The following is a 23694-nucleotide window of genomic DNA, read 5'->3' as shown; positions in this document are numbered from 1 at the left end:
GCTGCAGGACAACTCTCGTGGGCCTCTCTGACTATAAGCCCCTGGCCCGTACCTGGAATTCCCGTAGGACAGTAGGGATGTTGGTCTCATTGGCGAGGTTAGTCAACACTTCCAGCTGCAGGGAGTCAGAAAATGGGCAGGGTGGCCAGTGGGCTTTCTGTGCTTTCATAAACCTTCACTCCAAACACACACTTCACCAAGCAGAAAACATTCCTCAGGTGGGACAGCCCTGCATCATCCTTAGATTGATGAGAGAACTGACAGATCATGAAACTTATCCAAAATGCAGAAGGACCAGTTTGCTTCTTAAATGGACTCCCTGACAGAGTATGCTTGTAGTACGATCATGTCACCTCTCTACCTTCAAGGAAAAGTTAAAGCCTCCAGTTGCTTTTAGGATAAAGACCAACATCCTTTCCATAGTCTATAAGTCCTTGATCTCCCACCATTCTCCCCCTTACCCTCTATGCCCCAGTCACACAGGCCTTTAATCACAACCCTCCTGTTGGCCTTTACATATGCTGTTTCCTCTGTGTGGAGCACCTCTTCCCATTCTTGTCCCTGCATTTACCTAGAGAATTCATGTTCATGTCTCAGTCCTCAGATCAAGCCTCCCCTCCTGAAGGAAAACTTCCCTGACACCAGACTAGATCAGGTCCACCTATTTTTGCTCATACAGCTCTCTGCACTTTCCTTTTACATCCTGTTTCACAAATGGATTTTTACCTGTGCTGTGTGATTAGCTGCCCAATGTCTCCTCCTCACCCCAGCGAGATTTTGTAAGCTCCACAAGGGCAGGGTACCTGATTGGTTTGTTCTCTGTTGTACCCCTAGATACCCCTAGATCTAGCCACGAGATGCACAATAGGTGCTCAGAAGGGTTAGGAGGATTAACTGTTGCTGAAGGAAGTTACTCAATAATGAGGCAGAGCAGGGATGGAACGTGGGTATGGGCTCCTGCCGCCTTTTCTGTGGTGGTATGTCTGCACGACAGCCTGAGGGCGTAGGTGTGTGAGGGTAATTACACTGTGGGTAGAAGACAGAGACTGCAGCAGGGAAAGTATGAATTCTTTTTTTTTTTTTTTTTTTTTTTTGCCTGCACCACACAGCATGTGGGATCTTAGTCCCCCGACCAGAGATTGAACCCTAGCCCCCTGCATTGGAAGCGCGGAGTCTTAACCACTGGACCGCCAAGGAAGTCCCAAGGGAAAGTATGAATTGGGAGTAGCAGACCTGACCTTCGGTAGTTACCTCATCTTCTTAAGTCTACATTTTTATAAAATAGAGATAATGTACACTTCCTGAGGTGATTATGAAAATCGAATTACTTCATATGTGAAAAGTGGCAGGAGTATAACAGGTACTGGGCAAAGGGCAGCTCCGTTCACCCTGTCTCCCCACTATCATTAGCCTGGCTTCCCGAGCAAACACTTCTGGCTGGAGCAACGGTGGGCTCAGCCCCTGAAACAGGCAGGCACCAAGGTGGCCACTGTGGATATTCAAGTGGGTCATGGGGGTGGGGGACAAAGTCCACAGGCACGTCTGTCCATCACTCACCTTCAGGATCTTGATCTGGGTGGGGTCGGTGGACCTGATGTAGAAGCTCTTCAGGTACGGCTCAAACATACCCTGGCACGAGAGAGGCAGCCCCAGGGAGCTCCACCTCAGCCTGAGACCTGCTTCTCCTCCAGAGCACCCCTCCTCCTCTCCTGACCCAGGACCCAGCATCTTTCCTGCCCCTCACTGTCCTCTAGTCCTGGATTCTTCCCTCCTTCTCAGATCTAACTCAGTCTTTCTTCATCAGGCTTTCCTCCCTCAGCGGCCCTCGGGATCCAGGCCCTGCTTCTCCACCTGCATTTGGGGTCTCTCCTTCCCACACTCTGCACAGCCAGGGCATTCCCCCCATCCTGCCTTTCCCCAGTACCCCTAGCCCCGCAGGAGACACTACTCGGACCGCCAGGGCGGGCCTTGGTCACTTGCTCACCCGGCGCTTGATGGACATGGTGGCCACGTTCTGGAGCACCACGTACTGCACCTCGCTGTGGAGAGGAGGGGTCAGAGGTACCTGGGCCCCTCGGCTGGGGCAGCAGGTCGGGAGAAGGGAGGTGGGCAGAATAGGAGGGTGGAGAGGACCGGTGTGGGGAGGGCACCAGCGCGGGGAGGGCAGGACTGGGGTCTGGGTGGGGAATAGGTGGGCTGGGGCGGAGACTGTCAGGCGCTCTGGGTCAGGGGAAGCGGGGCGAGCCAGCCCCCGGGCGTGGGCGGGGCGGGCGCGCACCTGTGGCTGCGCAGCAGGCGCACGAGAGCCTTGGCGATGACGCCCACCTCCGCCTTGGGCGCCAGGTGGAAGTAGAGCTGCGCCACCGCCATGACCACGGCGGCGCTGCGGCTCTGCAGGAGCGGCTTTGTGTTGCGCAGCAGCAGCCGGTGGTCGGGGTCCATGACGTAGGGCTTTCGGGCCGGCACCGCCGTGGAGGCCGCTGCCTCTGACCCTGGGCCCTTGGCCTCGTCCTCCTCGGAGCCGTAGAAGGCTTTCTCGGGGTTCTCCTCCAGCAGAGACTCCTGAAGGGGGAGACAGGCGGGACAGTGGGCACCTCCTCCCGGAGACCCGCCTACCCACTCTGCTAGGGCGAGGGTTGGGGTCCCGCCTGGGGGTCTGGGCCACTCACGTTCTGGGTGGGGCTCAGGAACTGCGTGCGGGCGTAGCGGGTGAGCATGCTGATGATGACCACCTGGCCCCACTCCTCCACGTCGATGAGCAGGTTACAGAGTTTCCGGTAGTTCTTGTGGATCAGGTCGATGCGCTCTGGGCACACCTCCTCGAAGGCCATCACCACGCTGCCCGCCACCAGCTGGGGAACCGACAGAGGCAAGAGCACATGAACAGGAAGGACAGAGGGGCCTCTTCCTGGCTCCTTTTCACCACCCGTCCCTGTGTGTCCACATACGCACCGTGGTCTTGTCCGCCAGAAGCTTCTCAATGACCTCTATCAGCTGGTCCTTCTGGTCAGAATCCAAACTGAGGGAGAAACTGTTGAGCGGGATTGCCCCTCCCCCCGTCTCCAGCCTTCCCAATATCCGCCCAAGCTGTGCTCACCTCCCTCACCCCAACCCTATTCATAAAGAGGTATGAGCCACTGCCTTCAATGTCCTCCATCTCTGTCAGTTCCCCAAACTGCCTTAAACCATCTGAAGAGAAAAACAAAACAAAATAAAAAAAACAAGCAAAACCAAAAGCAGTCTGCAAGACTTGGGAGAGGCCAGGGGTGGGCGGGGGCTTGGGGTATACCTGTAGAGCTTGGGGATGGCGTGGGCAGCTGTCTTCCGCACATAGGGCGACATATCCGAGGCAGCTTCCTTGATGGCTAGCATCATGATGGGCACGATGATGGGCACACGGATGCTAGACAGGACGCGGAGGGCGCTGGCACGAATCAGCTGGTTGGGGTCCTAAGAGCAGAGGTGGAGGCAGAGCCATGAGAGGGCAGCAGGTGGCCTGACAGCAGAGGCCACGCCTGTGGAACTCACTGTCCCTAGTCACCACCAGCTCTTGCTTCCCTGCCTCCTCTCTGGGGCCTGGATGATGTGCTGGGTACCTGGGGGGGAGCTGCCTGAAGGCACCGACTCTCGGCCCTGCTGCAGAAATCTGACACCTGAACATATGTGGCATTGGCTGCTTCACTCTCAGGAAGCGTGGCAAACTTTCAGAACACCTAAAGTTCTTGTTCCTTAGGGGAGTGTGTGGAGGGGGAGGGTGTCTTTGTGTTTATGCTGGAGGGGACTGCCAACAAATGCAACCTGGTCTCCCTTTCCGAGAGTTCATCCTTACAGTCCTCTCTCCCAGCAACCTCTCAAACCTGCCCTTCTTCCTCTTCCTCCACAGTGTTTAAAAGAGAATAGGTGTGGGGTTTCCCCGGTGGCGCTGTGGTTAAGAATCCGCCTGCCAATGCAGGGGACACGGGTTCGAGCCCTGGTCCGGGAAGATCCCACATGCCACGGAGCAGCTGAGCCCGTGCACCACAACTACCGAGCCTACGCTCTAGAGCCCATGAGCCACAACTACTGAAGCCCACGCACCTAGAGCCCGTGCTCCACAACAAGAGAAGCCACGGCAATAAGCCCACGCACCACAACAAAAGAGTAGCCCCTGCTTGTTGCAACTAGAGAGAGCCCGCACACAGCAACGAAGACCCAACGCAGCCAAAAATAAATAACAAAAATGGTATTACACCATTGTTGATTGCTTTAAAGAAAAAGAGAGAATAGGTGTGTAAGCCCCTTCTCTTTGCTCTTATTGCATCCTATAGACACCTGAGAAGAGCCTTAGACACAGTGTATTGTAATCAGGAGATTACAAGAGCAGCAGCAGCTGTAAATTACCGTTAATCTTGGAGAACGGTGGACAGTGGGAGAGGTGCTGGGACACTAAAGGGTAGATGCTACTCTGATTTTCTAAAATGGAGAAGAAGAGCCACAAAATTACAGGTGAAAATTATGGTAATCCCTGTTAAAATTCTGGAATTAATTTTTAAACAGATGGTTTCAAAGCACTTATTTTAAAAGCAGGAGTTTGTGAGTCAAATCATATCACATCCACTGCTAAAACCTATTTTCCTTTTTTATTTAACACTTTATTTGGAAATGATTATGGATTCACAGGAAGTTATCCCCCAAAATCCCTTTTTCGTTTTGCTAGGGTAACTAGGCTGGTAGCTATTAACAGTATGTATCTTGATTTCAGCAAAGCATTTGTGGGAGTCTCTCATGGCATTTCCTGGATTGCCATTTTTGATGTAGGCCTTTTGTTTCATTTAATACGTAAGCATTTTAAGAGCAGAATTCATGTCTATTTTCTCTCTGGATAACCACAGCCCTTTGCACATGAAAGGTGTTAAGAAATGTTCTTGCTGCTAAAATCCTTCCTAACAAGATGGGAAAATACCAGCTGATTGCAGTTAGGTGGATCCACAGTTTGGTAAAATGCGGTACTTGGGGAAGATTTACTAACAGATGGGTGTCATCCTGGAAGCATGATATAGGGGATTCATAGTCTGTTGCCCTGGTCTGAATAGCTTATCAGCATCTTGGAGGAAGACACAAAATCAGGAGGACAAAATTAAGATTCAGCATCACCCTGGCTTGGATCCTGTGCTAAACTTATAAGATGGAATATAGTAGGGTTTCATAGGAGATTCAAGGAACCAATTGCATAAAGACAGGATATAGGGAGACCTAGATTATCTGCTTGCCAACTGGAGGTTTGTCTGAAGTGAGCCAACATTAGTGGGCTGCAAAGCAAACAAAGCCTCAGCCTGGGCTGACAGAAAAGGCTGGTTCTAATGTGCAGGAAAGCCCCCGCTAACAGTAGTAATAACAAAAAGAAAGTGAGTGTTAGAGGAACACATATAAGATACTGCTTACAAAACAATATTATACATTATTTAGGAATGCAATAATAAGTAATAAAAGAATAAAGACATGTATATGAATAATAAGCAGGAGAAGATACATAGGGGACTTTGGCTGTTTGAGAAATCTTTCATTTCTTATGCTGGGTATATATTCATTATATTATTCTTTATGCCTTCTGTGAGCCTGAAATAAATTTTTAAAAATTATGGTGATGGAGGTTTCAAAACAATATAATGGTTTTAAAAAAGTTGTAATCCACACCTAAAACTAATATAACATTGTAAATCAACTATACTTCAATAAAAACAAAAAACAGTTGTAGTTGTCTTAAGAAGCAGCAAGTTGCCTTATGAAGGAGTGAGGTCTGTATCACTGGAGATGACCTGTCAGAGATGTTCTAGAGCAAAGGTTGGCACACTACAGTCCCCAGGCCAAATCTGTCTTCTGCCCTTTTTATAAATAAAAATGTATGCAAACCCAGCCAAGCCCACTCATTTACGGCTGTTTTCATACAAGGGCAAAATCGAGCAGTTGCATGGTTGAGACTGGATGGCTTGCACAGCCTAAACTACTATCACCTGGCAGTATACAGAAAAGTTTGCTGACCACTGTTCTAGAGAAATCACTGCACTGAGATGGACTAAATGAGCTCTGGTTTTCCAAAAAGGGAAAAGGGGCAGACTGTAGAAACTCAGGTCAAAGTAAAAATCCGTGCAAAATTTCCAGAATGTTTCTTATAAAATGATTTAACCCCGAGTCAAGCCACTCTGATAGATTGTATGGTTTTGACTTCTTTTTGGCCATGCCACGCATGTGGGATTTTCTCCAACCAGGGATCAAACCTGTGCCCCCTACACTGGGAGTGCGGCGAAGTCTTAACCACTGGACTGCCAGGGAAGTCCTGGTTTTGACCTTTAAAAATAACCTAGCATAGTGTTTGGCATAGAAATACCCAAGTGTTTGCTGAATGAAAGAATGGTATATGCAAGTGCCCATGCTTTCTGCCCCACCTCAGAGAAGCAGACTCTGTCATCCCCTCCTGCTGGCCAGAGCAGATTGAACCAGGGGCGCACGCGCCCCGGGTTTTGGCAGTCAACTCTCAGTCTGCTCAACGGCCTACAGCATCAGCTGAACATGACAAGATGAGCTGGACCTTTTAGAGTCCCTCTCACAGGAATTTGAACTAAACGTGTGGAAAGACTAGAGGAGTTAACGGCTGTAATCAGAGCTGAAGAGTCTGATTGGGGAGAGAATAGAACAGCAGTGATGTTGCCTTCTCTACCCAGAAGAAATCTTATCCTAACCAGAAAACCACCCAGTGGAGACTATCATGCCTGCATTTAATATACAAAACGAAAGGCGAGAATATTCAGTTTAAATAGTGTGGGGGGATTCAGCCTCCACTGCATTATTTTTTTAATTAATTAATTAATGGCTGCGTTGGGTCTTCACTGCTGCACGCTGGCTTTCTCTAGTTGCGGCGAGTGGGGGCTACTCTTCCTTGTGATGTGCGGGCTTCTCATTGCGGTGGCTTCTCTTGTTGCGGATCATGGGCTCTAGGCACGCCGGCTTCAGTAGTTGTGGCACGTGGGCTCAGTAGTTGCTCCGCGGCACGTGGGATCCTCCTGGACTAGGGATCGAACCCGTGTCCCCTGCACTGTCAGGTGGATTCTTAATCACTGTGCCACCAGGCAAGTCTCTCCACTGAATTCTAAGGGACTTGAATTCTTCCCACTGTCCCTTCCCTTGGGTGATTTCAATTTCTGCCTGCCTCAAAGAGCATTTCACCACAACAAATGTGATCCAGGTCTTTAAAGGTGGATATTTTACATACACTGGGGCATCTGAGACAAGTCAACTACTTCTTCTGGTGCTAAACAGAATAATCAATGTGTCCCAACGCTCAAGGAATCATTGGCTGTATTGAACTTACTGAAAATGGAATGGTCTTATCTTTATGTTCTCTGTGCTGACCGTGGAACCCAGTCTCCACATCTGAGGCTGCTCTCCTGCCCGGTGAACTTTGTGGTTTTCCTCTCCATGGAGCTCATTTGTTTTCAATAAACCCTTTTGTCCTCCTCACCCAGTTCCAGGTGAAAAGGTTCCAAAGCCATTGTTCTCCACAGATAGATACACAGACCAGGTGAACCTGCCAGTGCCAAGGCTCCGACACCCAGAGGTGAGGAATCCAGGTCAGCAGCTCCCCGCACACAGCCCTGTCCTAAGAAGGCAGACTTCCGCCTGGCTGTGGGCCTCAGTCCCTTTACATCAATGGGGGTGAGGGCCAATGTCAGGGGCTCAAGTGGTTCACGTTTGAGGCAGCCATCATCACAGCCTCCTCTGACTCTCCCAACTTTAGGCAGGTAGGAAAAGGCCTCCAGAGCCTGTCCCCCCATGCTCAGACGTCTCCCTGGGTTCACTCCTCCAATACAGCACCCACAAGGCCCAGACCCCAGGGAGGCAAATGGAGACCTCTGACCTTTAGGCCGCGTTGGAAGGTGGAGATGGACAGCAGGGCTAGGTCTTGCTGCTCCTCGGCGTAGCGCACCAGGTACACGTAGACAAGCTTCTTCACCTGGGGGGGAGTGGGCTTCTCAGCAGGGACTGGTGCCCCCACCCTATGAGAGGTCATCAACCCAGCTGGCTGTGGTCCATGGGGAAAGCACCCTGGGTGTACCCTGGCTCCTTTGCTCTGATCCACATCTAGTTCAGGGATGTCTAGATGGTGTGTCTTTTCCTGGACCAGGAACTTTCTGAGCAGATTGCCCCCCCCCACCCCAAGGACTGGATTGTTCCCTTCCTCACCCCCAACCAGCTCCAGTTTATTTATGCCCACCTGGTGGAGGTGGGCATGAGAGACCCCTCACCAGGTAGCGCTCACCTCTATGTTCTTACAGGCCACGTTCTTCACCACGGCAGGAAACAGGTCTGAGGCATTCTTTCCCCGGGCGATCATCTGGTGGTGGGGTCAAGGAAGGGGGAGAAGAAGGATGCCGGCTCTCATTAGGAGAAGGTCCACAAGGAGCCGAGGAGAGCTGCTCTTTGATCCCCAGGCCCCTCGCCCAAGGGAGGCCCCTCCTTCCCCCCTCACCGCCACAATCCTCTTCATGGCCTCCAGCTTGAGGGAATCCTTGTTGGTGTCCAGCATCTCCTTCAGGTCATCATGCCTGGTGGGAGAAACAAGAGGTCAGCTGAGGGCACAGCAGGGGGGGTGGGGCTATCAATCAGTAGGGTCCAGGCAGAAAGAAGGGACCTGGGCAGGGAAAGCAGGACTCGACCAGAAGGGAAGGTGGTAAAATACACATCAGGGGACTTAGGGGTGGGAGGAGCATGTGGGCCAGCCAGTGCTATGGGCTGAGTTGTGCCCCCCTCATAAAAGATATGTTGAAGTCCTAACCCCAAGTACCCAGAATGTGACCTTATTTGGAAATAGGACTGTTTGAGCTGTAATTAGGATGGGGTAATACTGGAATAGGGTTGGTCCCTAATTCAATATGTCTGGTGTTCTTTAAGAAGATGGCCTTGTGAAGAGAGAGATGCAGGGAGAACGCCTTGTGAAGACAGAGGATTGGAGTGATCCATCTACACGTCAGTGAACATCAACGATTGCCAAACTATCAGAAGCTAGAAAGGGGCAAGGAAGAATTCCCCTACAGGTTTCAGATGGAGCAAGGCCCTGCTGACTCCTTGATTTTGGACTTCTAGCTTCCAGAACTGTGAGATAATAAATTTCTATTAAGTCACCCAGTTTGTGGTTACAGCAGCCCTGGGAAACTAATACAGCCAGGAGGTGACAGGATGGATTTGGGGTGGGAAAGGTAGGGACCCTTCCCAGGAAATGGCCAGTTGGATAGATGAGAAGGACCTGGAGCCAGTGGAAAGGAGGTGGGTGTCAAAACAAGAGCAAGATGCCCTTGTCCTCCCCGAGTGTGGTCCCAGCCCCTGACCCCACAGAGTGAGCTGATTCCAAGGACTGGACGGGTCCCAGATTCTCCAGAGTCTGTTGAAGTGGTCTTACCACAAAGGCCAGACCTGTCACATTCAACAGTCATTCAAGAAAGTTATAAAACCCTAATGGGAGAGGTAAATGATAATTTAAATAAATAACCCCTTGCACAAGACGAAGGGGAATAAAGGTAGTCTCCAAGCCAATATACAAATTTCATACCATGGCCATTGAAATTTCAATGGAGGCCTTTTGTCAAACTTCCTGAAGTGGCTGCAGAATTCATCCAGAAACAAAAATCAATTGGTAAGAACGCCAGAGAATTTTGGGGGGAGAACAAGAGAACAATGGAACAATGACAGACAACTCCCCCTACCAGAATTCAAAACACAAAACAACATGACAACAATAAAAGCCCTATGGTAGCAGGCTAAAAGTAGAAAGTCAAGAGTCATAGGGGGGAAATTTCACAAATGAATCTAAGTTGGTACATTAGGAACAAATAACTCGCCAATGGGAGAAAGAAATTTTCCTCCCCTGAAATAAATGCTGTCGGGACAACTGCTATGTAGCAAAGAATTAAACTTGTACATATATTTCACACCAAAATTAATTCCACATTTGTTTAATAGTTAAATTATTTCAATATATGGAAGAGGGGGAAATTTTAATTTTCAAGGTCATAAAATTATCAGTAATAATAATGTTTTATTATTATTACTAGGTTTATTTTTTTTTAACTTTTGTATGTAAACTAAATTTAAGAAAAAAAAAAACCAAGGCAACCGTGTTTCTTTGCTAGGGCTGCCGTAAAAGTAACACAGACTGGGTGGCTTAAACTTATTTGCTCACAATTCTGGAGGCTAGAAGTCTGAGATAAAGGTGTCAGCGGGTTGGTTTCTTCTGAGGCCTCTTTTCTTGGCTTGTAGATGGCTGTCTTCCTATATCTTTACATGGTCTTCCCTCTGTGGGTCTGTGTGTCCACATTTCCTCTTCTTATAACAGGTGAATTATATTTGATTAGGGCCCACCCTAATGAACTCATTCTAACTTAATTATCTCTTTAAAGGCCCTATCTACAAACACAGTCACATTCTGAGGTATTGGGAGTTAGGACTTCAACATATGAATTTGAGGGGGCCACAATTCAGCCCATAATAGCAACAGAAAGGAAAATATTTGGGATATGGTGAATAAAAGTTTAATATTCAAAATAGATAAAGTACTGATATAAATTTAGGGTCTATATTCAGTATTTACTGTCAGGGCTACTGCAAGCCCTTCTGCCACCCGCTTGCCCCACCAGGTAGACACAGCCCTGTGCTGCTGCTCCCCATTCAGTGGGTGGAGCATTGTTTGGTATTCCTTGGCCATGTGCCCTTGAGCAGTGAACAACCTGCCTGACCATACTCAGAGATCCAGGGGCTGGTGGTCAAAGAAGTGAACAGAGAAGTGTGAATAACCCCGTGGAAAAATGTGTCTGCACACAGCTGATAGAGCAGTGGGACCACTGATGCACTCATATATTGCCCAGGCAATTCCAAAATGTGATGAGCGGTTGTGTATGGAGAACTGTACATTCTCTAATCTCCCAGATGATACTCAGATAATCCATAGCTTTGACCTAGGCATGAGAACCCAGCTGGGAGAGGTATCACCAATGGTAGGAGTTAAAAAGCAGTGTGCACAAAGTTAGTCACAGAAGTGAAACATTTAGAAGCAATAGAGAATCAGAAATTGGAGGTAGCAATATCAGGAGAGGGAAGAGCATGATAATAGTCATAAAGAGGCAAGTGTGACTGGTGCTGATGCTGAGAAATGAGTAAGTGCTAAATGCTAAGAGGAAGAAAAGAACCTGACATAACATGCACCTAGTCGTAGGGCTGCATTTTGCAGAAATGTGTGAGTGCTTAACAGAACACAGAGGACTTGCTAGCTGTCAGATGAGGGCAGGAGAAGATGTCCTGCCCCACTCAAGTTGATCTAAAACTCCTCCATTCAGGAATACTACTGAGCCATAAAAAAGAATGAAATAATGCCATTTGCAGCAACATGGATGAACCTACAGATTATCATACTAAGTGAAGTAAGTCAGAGAAAAACGAATACCATATGATATCACTTATATGTGGAATCTAAAATATGACACAAATGAACTTATTTACAAATCAGAAACAGACTCACAGACATAAAAAACAAATTTATGGTTACCAAAGGGGAAAGGGTGTGGAGGAGGGATAAATTAGGCATATGGGATTAGCAGATATAAACTACTATATATAAAATAGACAACAAGGTCCTACTGTATAGGACAGGGAACTAGATTCAATATCCTGTCATAAACCATAATGGAAAAGAATATGAAAATTATATATATCTCTATATATCTGAATCACTTTGCTGTACATCAGAAACTAACACAACATTGTAAATCAACTATACTCCAATGAAAAGAAAAAAAAAGATCAAAACTCCTCCATTCAGGAAGATGTCCCCCCAAACCAGAGGACATTTTCTACTCCCTATGGCCAAGCCAGGGTCAGAAGACAACCACCTTGTCACCCTCCTAAACACAAACCAGGTGGTCAATTCCTAGGTGTGTTGAACTCAGGACACATGGCTGTAGACAGAGATACAGACCATTCACCTGGGCCTGGGCAGCACTGAGGGTGTGGGAAGAATGACAGAGCTGGGTGTCACCTTCCCAAATAGACGCACACCACTGCACCCCCAGGAACCTCCATACATACCCCCGCAGGGATATGGTACCAGGGATACCCTCCCACATCTCCCCGCAGACATACCTGTACCCCATACACATACCCAGACCCCCAAAGACACACCTACAACCCCCAGACACATAAAATCTATACATAAACCCACACATACCCACAAAAAACCCTGCAGACACACACCCACAACCCCCACAGAAATACACACAGTCACAGACATATATACCACACATACAGACACTTCCCACAAAAACACACTCTCAACACATAAACCCACACACCTATGGACGCACACACCTCACCTACAAATCCCTATAGACGCCCACAGACACATATCCACCACGACTTCCCCCACCCCCGATCCAGACATGCACATACCCCACACACGTCCCTCCACAGACACACAGACACACACACACACACACACACCACACACACCACATACACATGCACCTTTTTGACAAGACTGAGTTACTCCAGTCTCATTGGACAAAATGGCCTGTGGGCTCCCATTTGAGATTCTTGATGATAAATACAGGCTTTTAAGGGATCAAATACTCCAGCCTCATGATCCTCTGACCTCCTTCTGAGGGGTCACGTGGGCGTCCTCACTGGCCAGCCTGGGGTGACTTCACTGGGACCTGTCAGAGTTTGCCCAGCCCCTTTAACTCTGGGAGTTCTCTAAAGCAGGCTTCCTCGCACCTGGGTGTACTCACCACCCCGACAGATGCCACAGGCCCGTGTCCAATGCACACACCCAGGGCGTGTGCTGTGGCACCCACAGTTCTCCCACCCACCCAGCCTAGCGCACACCTTCCAGGCTCCTGAAGGCTCTAGGGCCCTAGGTAAGGGGAATCGAGGGAGCGGAGGGACTGGGGGGACATAGCAGACATAGCACAGGTAGGATTGTCAGCTGCCCCCTGAAAGACAGCAGCTCCCTCCTAGGGTGTAACCACCCTGGGTCCCTCATCTTCACTCCCACCAGCTTATGTTCCCAAGAGGGAGAAGAAGGGAGAGATACACAGCAACACTCTAAGGCCATGAAACATTAATCTCCCGCAGTCCGATCCCCTTATACTGCTCTCACTGTGACCTGACCCCTGGCCTGAGGGACTCTCTGGGGCAAGGGGCACTGGAGCCAGCTGGTGGGTAAAACATGGCATTTGAGGCCAGACATACTCATCTCACCTGATATCCACTTTCCTCCCTCCCCTCACAATCCAAGTTCCAACCCACTAGACAGGAGAGGGTGGCCAAACGCTTTATCCTGTCTCCAAACCTCACCCAGAACCCACTCTAGCTAGGACCTGGGGGGAGGAAAAGGTCAAATATTTTACTCCACCCTCAAATATTTTACTATCCTCTTCCCCTCAGAGCTTCCAGGGAGTTAGGCTTATCTCCCCCAACTCAAACTCTCAGTCCCCCATACAGTACCCCTGATGCCCCCCGCTTCCCACCTAGACCCTAAATGCCGGCCCAGTCCTCCTGCTGAGGAGGTGGGACTTAAATGGGTCCTGGCTGAGAATGGCAGCTTCCCACCCCTTGCCTTCCTGGCTGTCTGGGTGAGGGTCTCTGGGGGCCCCTCTGTACCGTAGTGGCTGCCTCTGGCTGTGGCCTTGGCCAGGCTCTAGGCAAGGTCCTTCCAGGGACGTTTCTGGGGTCGTGTCTTCCTCTGGTGCCTGCAGCCACCGGAGCTCCTCCGGCTGCAGGGCCTGGTACCAGGGTGGGGGCCCGCCTTCAGGGGCCAGCACAGGGCTGGCAGCCTCCTGATCAGCTCCATCAGCCCCTCTGCCCCCTGGCCTCACCACGGCCCCTGGGAGCTGCAGGAATCGCTGCATTGGGCACCAGGTCCTGCTCCAAAATGGGACTGAGCTGACCAGGGAGCTGGGGATGCCTGTCACTGTCACCAGATGGCCCGCCCCGAAACTCAGAAACTAGACACTGGCGGGGAGGGAGGCTCTGGTTTCCTCTTCACTGCTCAGAGACAAGGACTCACGAGGGGGAGGAGGGCAGGGACTGGGGACAGGGCCAACCCCCAATCTCCAGGCAGGGGACTAGGGGGCAGGAGAGCTGATCCAGACAGAGGTGGGGCATCCCTCTCCTCCACTCTCATGCCACAACTGGACCTCTGCCTCCTCAGAACAGCTCTTCCTCAGAAATCTTGTACACCCTTCTCACTCTGACCCTAACCATCTTGATCCTCACCTGTCTTTCCAAGGCCATTTCCTTGATTTTTTTCCTTCCTATCAGCACTCTCTTATCTCTCCTTCCTCCATACTTGGCCTAGGCCCCCCAGGTCCACCCCTCCAATCTGCTTCTTACTCACATCCTTGGCCCTCTTGTCCCCTCAGCCCCTACCCTGCCAGGAGTGGTTAGTTTATTTGCTCTATTTCAAACCCCCTTGATGCTCCTCAAATTCCCACCCACAGCCTTGCCTTTGCAGCTTCACTACTGGCTTCTCACAGAAAATAAAGGCTTTAGATCAAATCCCCCGCAGCTCCCAAGCATCTGCATCTACTCTCTCCTCTCCTGTCCTCCTCCCTCTGGGCAGAGCTGGTCCTCCTTGAGGCCAGGCCAATCCTCCCACCCAGCTCTGTAAGCCTCCCCTCCCCTCTCTCCTTCAGTTCCTTTCAGCCTCTCCCACACGGCTGGCTCCTTCCCATCAGCAGTTAAACTTGCTCTGGGCTCTCCCATCCTAATAATTAACAAACAAAAATAACAACAAAAATAAAATAAACAAACCTTCTTGAACTGATGTTCTCCTCTGGCAACTCTTTCCCTCTCTCCCCCTTACAGTCACACTTCTTGAAAGCAAAATTCCCATCCACTGTGTTTTATTTATTTACCTCCCCTTCACTCCTCTATTCACTTTAATCTGGCTTCCCATGCTGATTACAATTTAGGGCTGAGGCGCCACGATGTCTACAAATTATATGGCTCAGCCAAAAATATAGACAGATGGTTAGATAAGGCAAAATGGCAGAATGTCATCAATGGTTGAATCTAGAGGGAGGGCACACATTCATTGTATTATTCACTCAACTCTTCTGTATGTTTAAAATTGTTCATCATAGAATGTTGGGGAAAAATAATCTAGCCCCTCCTCTTCTGACTTTGCCAGAACTATTCTCCCAGGGCAGAAGGTGGGGAATAAAGCAGGAAGGGGTTGACCTGCTCTTTGTCTAACCAATGGTCATGATTGCTTTCCTTGTTTGAGTTGACCTCAGTGGGCATTGACACTGCTGATCGCTTCCTTCTTGAAACTACATTTTATTTTTCCTCCTTCCCTTGGCTTACTTTTTCTCAGTTACTTTGAAACACTTTTCCCCTGCTCTCTGGTCACTCTTAATTCCATGTCTTCAGGGTTCCTACCTGTGCCCTGTCTGAACTCATTTTATATTACATGCTCCCTAGGTTCTCTTGGCTTCCTTTTGTGGCTTTGATGGATATATATAATAATCTCCTGGACTCCAAATCCTAACATCCAGCTACCTACTAGACTTGAATGTATTATACCTCAGAGTCTACAATCTCAGCATGTCAAAAGCCATTATTTTCCACAAATTTGCTTGTAATGTCTTTTTCCCCAATTACCCTGTATGGCACCACCATCTATCCAGTTACAAGAACTAGTAACCTGAGATTATCCTTATCTTCTCCCAGCCCCTTCCTCTTACCTTTCCCCCCAGTTAATCATCACATCTGGGGCTTCTACCACCTAAAATAGCCCTCAAGTCCTGTGCCTCGCCCATAGTCTCGGCCACCATCATGTCCTCCCCCCTAACTTCAGCCCCCTTCACTTGTCTCCTGCTGAATCCAGCACCCCTCCAATCTCTTCTCCACAACCCAGCCTGGGATCCTTCTAAAATGCAAATCTGCTATTGCCTGCTTAGAACCCTTCAGTTGCGCCCCCCCCCCCCGACCTTGGCATCTCCCCACCTTCATTTCTGGTCATTCTGGTGGCTTGCACAGAGATTCTGCCCTCACCGTATTAGCACCTACAAAACCTGTGATCTAGCTCTCCTTCACGTCCACACCTTGCTAAAAGCTCTTTCCTCTGCCTGAAACATCCCTGGCTCTCCCCTGTCCCTTCTCTCCTGGCACAGGGACCAGCTCCTCTCACCGCTCTGACAGCCCCCGCTACCCTGAACTGTCACTGACAGCTTCTTCCCTGTGTCCCCCTCTAGAGCAACTTGAGGACAAGGACTGTCTCATGTTCGTGGCTGCATTCACAGTGACTAGGACGAGACTCGATACAGTAGGCCCTTAAAAAGGCTTGTTTCAAAATTTACGAATAAACGAACGAATGAGCCAAAGGCGGAAGGGAAGAGTGGGAAGTTAAGGTAGGGCTGAACTATAGGGGCAATGTGGGGAGCAGGAGTGTGAGCGCTAGATGGGAGATGGGGATGAGAACATGGGGACCAGAATGAGGGAAAATGGATTTGTAGGAGGGGCCAGGCCTGGGAGGTTCTGAGTCTATTCCAGGACGGGCCTTCCTGGACAGGCCCCAGGCTCAAGCTTGCTGGTTCTGACCCCTCCCCCACGTTATTTTGGAGTCAATTTGCCACACGCGAAAAAAGGCGGAGAACGCGTGTAATCCAAACCTACTAACAGGAGAAACACCTGGGGCGAGAGGATTGGTCCTCCAGAAAGAGAGACGGCTGGCCCATCCCCCACCAGCCTCCCTCCCCCTTCCCAGGTCGCAGGCCGGCCCCTCACTGCGGGATGCTGCCGTTGGGGACGGGCGTCGCGAAGGCCCGTGACCGCGGCGGGAGGGGGCTGGGCAGGCTTCCGGTGCGCGCCGCCGGGGCCCGGCCTGGGCGCGGCCGACTGGCCTGTGCGCTGTCCATGGTACCGGAGCGCATGTTTCCAGGCCGGCCCGGGCACAGCCACCCTCTCGGCGGGCTCCCTCACCGCTTGTAGTCGGAGGAGAAAATGCCGCCGCTCGCCGGGTCGTGGCCGTACTCGGGCTCCCCGGGGCCAGCAGAGCCGCCCTTGTCTTCGCTGTAGGCGGGCGCGGCCGACATGGGGCGGCAGGGGAGGTCGCGGGCTTCGTTGGGATGGTCGCGGCGCCTCCGGGATGCGGCAGGGACCGAGGAAGGGAACGCAGGCCGGACAGGCGAAGTCGGCTGCGCGGCCTGGGCTCCGCAAAGGCCGCAACCTGCGGTGGCGGAGGCAGCGCGCGGATTTATCAATCTGGGATGCTCGCGTGAAGATTCTTAAAGGTTCCGGCGCCTGCGGAACGGAGGGCGTGTCCGAGGAGGGAGCAGGAGGGGAGGTGTAGCAGGGTCTGGCCCCGCCCCAATCCCTCGGAAATCCCTCCACCCCCCAGTAAGGAAGGTTCCTGCCCTTTAAAGGGACTGATGCAGCTCCAGGTCTGGGGTGGGGGGGGGCGGTGGAGGTTGCTGGACTGATTATGGGACAGCCTTCTGGGGATGCAGAACGTCTTTACCTACCACAGACCACCGGGTCTCGGTGGAACGGCCTCTAGGGGCTCCACTCATCCCAGATACTAGCGCGGATGCTCGCCCACGCTGTGGAAGGAAAGGGCGGGGGTGGGGGAGGGGTAAGAGAAAGCTGTGCAAAAGGGTTTCTTGGAGATGTTGGAATTTAAGGAAGGTTGGTCCAAGAGCGCCAAGGAGCCTACAGCATGCTGCCGTAGATGTAGATGCAGATGTAGAGAAATGGGGACAGAATAGAGGGGAATGTGAACCCCGAATTCAGCTTTGGAAAATAGTTTAATAACCATTTCTGAAGCCCTCATGCCCACCCAGGAGTGCCTGAGGTCATGGCTAGTCCACGGTCAAGTCCACATCCACCGAAACCTAGGAAAGAAGGGGAAGGGAAGAGGGTGGGTTAGGGTCTGGTGTGACTGCCAAGACTCTTGGATCATGTGAGGCCTTCAGCTCCTCCCCCAAGGCCCAAGGTACCCCAAGGAAAGACGGCCTGGATCCAGAGGGAAAGTGGTGACTGGGTTGGGGGAAGGGGTGGGTTCTAGTTGACTTTGGGGCATCAGGTTGAATAGCTGGGGTCTTTTGGCTGGACTTCAGGGAGAAGGTGAGAAGGCCTGGATACGGAGTGTGGAAGGGTCCATAGGGCTGAGTCTTGATCTATAGATTAGGATACAGGTGTCTCCAGAACCAGAATTGGTGGGCCCGGGTGGAAATGGGCGGGGCCGGAAAGGTGGAATTTGTCTCTGTAGGTGGGTTCCATTGGAAAATGGGAATCGGGACTGACCAGGACCATGGCAGCACCTGGCTGAAGTAGGCTGAAGTAAATAGATGTGCCCAGTATCTGTGAGCTGGGGTCTTCCTGGAGTGGACCCAAAAGGGTTTCAGAGGAGTAGAACCTTGATGAGTTAGCAGGCCTAGTTTGCTTCTGGGGGCTTTGGGTCTGCCAGAGGAAAGTGGATCTTGAGTTTGAAGAACGTGGCCTGGGTGGGGAGGGAAGGCCTGAATTTTCCAGGAACGCATTGGTTAGCTGCATTTGTTAACTGGCTCTGGAGGTGACGTGGGGTCCTGCATGGGTAGCTGGGCCGTGCACACTGAACTAGTGGGACTCCGGGCTATTTGTAGGGGGTCCAGGTTGGGCTCTAGGCCGAGCAGTGCAGTGCAGAGTGCACGCAGTTGCTGTGCGTGGGGTGATAGGGAGGTAGGTCAGCGTCCAAGGCTTTGCATATGCGGTGCTCCAGCCGCCCTGTCTACACAGCACCCTCCAAAGCGAGCGGGAGCGCAGCAGCAGTCGCTGCCGTTGTTTGGACACAACGCCTTCGTAGGAGCCAAGAAACATGAGCGGCCCGCGGCCACCAGGATTCTTGCATCACCAGACAAGGATCACCAGACAAGTGCGGGTCAGAGCCAGGTCAGGTCCTGTGACTCCAGCCCCAAGATCCAGCCTGCATCCCTATCTCCCAGGATCCCGCGGCCCTGAGCCCCATACCCTGGGTGCCCAACTGCCTGTCTTCAGAGACTCACACCATGAGCTCAGGACCTGCAGTCTTCATCCCCGTGAGGCCCACCCACTGGTGGAGCTGGGCTTGATGGGTAGCCTCTGTTCGAAGACTAAGGCCTGTGTTCCAGATGAGATACTCACCCTCAAAGTGGATGATCTCTCTGTGGCTGCAGTACACGCCCACGTGGGCCCCGCACCAGCATCCAGTGGGTGACACCAACCTGACCAGGAAGAGGTCTCCTGGCTCAGGTGCTACACGGCCTCTAAGTGTTGACCCAGGAAAGCCTCAGACAGGAAGAACTTAATGGTGCTGACTGCCCCAATCAGGGCCTGGGAGGAGAAATGGACCAGACCACCAGGTGTTTGCAGGCTGGGATGAGGGAGAAGCCTCTGATCATTGGGTCAGATGGGCCACCCAGGGCTCAGGGAGACTTGGCTTGGGGCTAAGCCTGAGGTGAATGTCTTCGCTACCCCACACATGCCTCCCTGTGCTGAGGAACTTCAGAGGCCTGGATATCATGGATAAATTCTGCCCTGAGCCACCCTTCAGTTTCCAGCAGTTGAGACCTCCTCCTTATGCAACGTTTTCTTCTCATCTCAAATTCCAACCTCGCCATTCCCCTCCCCTCCTCCTCCTTTAGGACCCCCTTTCCCAGTCATCTCCCATCTTGCCATTCCCTGGAGGCAACACCAGGGGCATGTGAACCTGAGAGGAGCAGAAGTCCTGAAGAAACAGAAACCTGGGGGACTTCCCTGGTGGTCTAGTGATAAAGAATCTGCCTTCCAATGCAGGGGACATGGGTTTGATCCCTGGTCGGGGAACTAAGATCCCACATGCCATGGGGCAGCTAAGCTCGCGTGCCACAACTACTGAGCTTGCGCGCCTCAACTACAGAGCCCACGTGCTCTGGAGCCCAAGCACCTCAACTAAAGAGCCCATGCACCCTGGAGCCCGCATGCCACAACTAGAGAGAGAAAAATCCACATGCCACAACTAGAGAGAAGCCCGTGTGCCACAATGTGTGCCACAATGAAGAGCCCTTGCCACAATGAAAGATCCCACATGCTGCAACTAAGACCCAATGCAGCCAAAAAATAAATAAAATAAAATAAATAAAATAAAAAAGAAAGAAACAGAAACCTGGGTGAGATCTAGACCCAAGACAGGCATCTCCTGCCAAGTCTGAGAGGAGAAAGACCCTCCCACAATCTCAGCCACCAACATCTATTAAGCTGCTGCTCATTGATGCTTCATACAATCCCACAAGATGGGAACATATCTGCATTTTCAGGATAAAGAAACAGGTTTCCAAAAGTTACACTTTGCTGGAGTGCACACAGCTTAATGTATGTCTGCATGACTCTTTCGTGTGCCCTTTGACCTAAACATCAGTCACCTCCCTTACCTCCTTTTCCTCTATAAGGAAGTGAGAAATAGATTTAGTTCAGGTTTCTCCTATCTTTACTGGGAACAAAGGGCTTTGGGGACCTGGGAGGATGGCCTGCATGGTTGTGCCTGAGCTTTGGTCTCAGAGAGAGCCTGGGAAAGGGGGTGAAAGTAGGGCCTGCCTCCCCTGCCCCTGACCCTTCCCTTCCCTCCTGGCCCCAGTCCATAGTATCCTCTACATATTCCGGAGTGAATCTCAATTTTCCCAAACTGGGAGCTGTGGAAGACTCAGGGGACCACCTCATCCCAGTTTGCCTGGGGCTTTCCAGGGTTTAAAATTAAAAACCCTACATCTCAAGAACCCAGGAAAACTTGGACAGTTGGTTACCTTAGGCTGAGGTCTCCCCTCTCCCATCTCTCTTGACCTCGAGACCACAGGGAGGACCCAGTCATGTGAACAGCCCTTTGGACTTTGGTCACACTCTCCTGAAATCCACCAGCAGCATCTCTTGCTTCCCACTCCCCCCATACCCACTGGGCCAAGCAGAGGTCACAGCTGTGGAAGAGAGTGGACTGTCCTGGCCCCTACTGGGGCAGCAGGAACCCCACCTGGAGAAAAGATAAGCTGAGGATTTCTGCTCCAGTTACCTGGGATGTGAAGCTTATCTAGGGAGGGGAAAAAACCCAAACAAACAGCTGTCACCACCTGGCTCCTGAGGAGTGAGGGTCCAAACCACCACCCCTCTGGCCTCTCCCCACTCAGGCTGTGCACGGTGCACGTGGGACTGTCTGTCTGTGTGTCAATGTGTGGCTATGCATTTGGCGTGCCCATGAGTCTGTTGCAATACTGGATACAGGACTGGGAGACCAAGTCCGGGCTGTGCCACTTCTCTGTATGGGACATCAAATAAGCCACTTCTTCCCTCTGGGCCTCAACTTCCTCATCTGTGAATTGGGGATAATAAGCTTGGAAGGCTGGGCATCACAGAACCATTGGGAGGCACTGAGAGCTCTTTGTGAGCAAGACAAGGAGAGACGGGCAGCTTTTGTTTATCTTTGGCCTGCACCTGAGCATGCAGAGCTGGGCGTCAAGGGAGGAGGGGTGGGGAGAAAGTGTCTTTCTCATCTCACAGGAGAAAAACAATGGGCCCTCAGAAACTGGCTGCCTCTTTGTGAGCCCTGCCCCAGAGCTCTTAGGAAATCACGCAGCTGGAAAGGCTCTGGAGAGCAGGGCCCCACCCCTGACTCTCCCTCTGAAAAGTTCCCCAGTGGTGAATACTCTGGCCACCATCAGCTGGGCCCCTGGACTTTGAGTCAGGGTCTGGATGAGGAGGTGACCCTTCAGTTAGGGGATCTAGGCCTATATGTGGGGCTCCATCCATAATGATAATATTTATTGCCAGAAACTGTGCTAAAACCCCACTTAGCCCTAACAGTAATGTAATGAAATAGATGCTGTTGTTATCCTTCCAATTTAACAGAAAGGGAAACAGGCTTGGAGAGGTTGCCAAGGTTACAAACTAGTAAGTGGGGGAACCAGGATTCAAGCCCAGGCAGTCTGGTTCCAGCGCCCATGACCTTAACCACTGTATAGCACTGCCTCCCTCATGCTGCTGGCACACGAGCACCCGCTTCCCCAGACCCCACCACCAGGAATTACTGACCCCCTGTATTCTTCCTGACCTTCCCCTTGGCTTTCATTGAGCCAAGCTGCCATTTTCTTTGTAAGAAAGGAGGAGGAGCAAGGTCCCAGAGCTGTGAGCAAGAGCCCAGGGGAGAGAGCATCCCATTCTCTGGGCACCTGGCCTGAAATGCTGCCCATCCCATTGGGGGTCCTCACTGGGGACCTGATCTCTTTCTCCTTTCACTCTGATGGAGAATTTCAGAGGAACAGCGGTGAGAGTGGCCCTGCAACTGGGTGTGGGGTGACAGGCAGTCTCCTTGGGGCCCTGCCCTTCCCCCAGAAATCCCTGAAGGACCTCACCCAGTCAGGTCCTACCACTGAGCACAGGGCTTGTGGGGTCATTGTGGTGGCCCTTGGTGGTGTGGCTATGGCCTAGCCCCTCCTGTCCCCCTTCAGTCTAGCCCTGGACAAAGGGTTCCTCTGTGGGAAGCAAGGTTTTGGGGTCATTGCTCTCAGCCGGCCATCTCCAGCCAGAACAAGGGTTGGGGCTCCCCACTGGGGCAGAGCAGACCCTTCCTTTGAGCCCCCAGCACACCCTGGGCTGGCCCTTCCTTCTCTTACAAAACCTTTGGTCCCCACCCCCACCTTGGCCCAGTGATCCCACCTGAATCCTAGCCCCGAGCCCAAGCAGCTCACCTTGCAGTCGTCACCTCTGTACCTTGCTAGGTGCTCTCCTTCTGTGGCCAGAGCAGGGAAGACTAGCTGTCCGCCCCTGAGGCAGACAAAGGAGCCAAGCAGGAAGCCCAGGGGCCCTGTTCTGAGCATCACCACCTGGGCCATTCTGATTGCAGCACTCCCTCCTGCTGGCAGCTCTGGGGACAGGTGGCAGCCAGAGACCGTAAGGCTGGGGCCTGGGGTGGGTAACTGGTGCCCCCACCCAGCTCTCTCCCCTCCTCCTGGTGTTCAGCCCCTACCCCATACCCGCTTGTGCTTGCAGTGCCACTTGTGCCTGCAATCTGAAACTACCTTTCTCCCCTTACTGGCCTCCAGGGTACACAGATGCCCCATCTTCACCTTATTGTGGTCAGAGAGCAAACTTCGTATGATTTCAGTTCCTTTTAATTTGTTGAGACTTATTTTATTGACTAACCTATGGTCTATATTAGTGAATATACTATATGCACTTGAAAATGTTCATTTTGCACATTTAGGGTACAGTATTCTATAAATATTAGTTAGGTCAAGGTGGTTGATAATGTTGCTCAGATCATCTATGTCTTTACTGATTTCTTGTGTAGTTTTTCAATGAATTAATAGAGGGATTAATTGTCCATTTCTCCCTTCAATTCTGCCAAATTTTGCCTTGTGGATTTTGAAATTCTATTATTAGATACATAAATATTTGATTATTGTTATGTCTGTCTGATGAATTGAACCTTTATGGTTATGGATGTCATTCCTCATCTTTGCTAATAATTTTTGCTTTGAAGTCTATTTTATCTGATATGCTCACTATTTGTAGCTATATCTTTTACCATTCATTTACTTTTGATCTATCTGTGTCTTTATATTTAAAGTGCATCTCTTGTAGACAGAATATAGTTGAGTCTTGCTTTTTTATTCATTTTGGTAATATCTGCCT

General features: G+C 51.0%; 1 protein-coding gene across 1 annotated transcript in view; it reads right to left on the bottom strand.

Annotated features, from left to right (window-relative positions):
- AP3B2 (adaptor related protein complex 3 subunit beta 2) overlaps window positions 1-17267 on the bottom strand; it is a 31026-nt gene extending 13759 nt beyond the window's left edge. Inside the window, exons 1-11 of the mRNA XM_060003613.1 lie at window positions 17005-17267; window positions 8504-8579; window positions 8294-8368; window positions 7892-7987; window positions 3290-3450; window positions 2953-3019; window positions 2670-2852; window positions 2279-2562; window positions 1985-2039; window positions 1558-1629; window positions 53-115 (exon numbers count right to left, since the gene is read on the bottom strand). Of these exons, the coding sequence (XP_059859596.1) occupies window positions 53-115; window positions 1558-1629; window positions 1985-2039; window positions 2279-2562; window positions 2670-2852; window positions 2953-3019; window positions 3290-3450; window positions 7892-7987; window positions 8294-8368; window positions 8504-8579; window positions 17005-17117 (1245 nt within the window). The 5' untranslated portion in view covers window positions 17118-17267. The remainder of the gene's footprint in view (window positions 1-52; window positions 116-1557; window positions 1630-1984; window positions 2040-2278; window positions 2563-2669; window positions 2853-2952; window positions 3020-3289; window positions 3451-7891; window positions 7988-8293; window positions 8369-8503; window positions 8580-17004) is intronic.
- Between the last annotated feature and the right edge of the window lie 6427 nt (window positions 17268-23694).

This window comes from Delphinus delphis, chromosome 2 (genome assembly GCF_949987515.2).
Source record: "Delphinus delphis chromosome 2, mDelDel1.2, whole genome shotgun sequence".
NCBI lineage: Eukaryota > Metazoa > Chordata > Mammalia > Artiodactyla > Delphinidae > Delphinus > Delphinus delphis.
The sequence above is the reverse complement of the archived record's forward strand: the minus strand, read 5'-3'. Positions and strand labels throughout refer to the sequence as shown.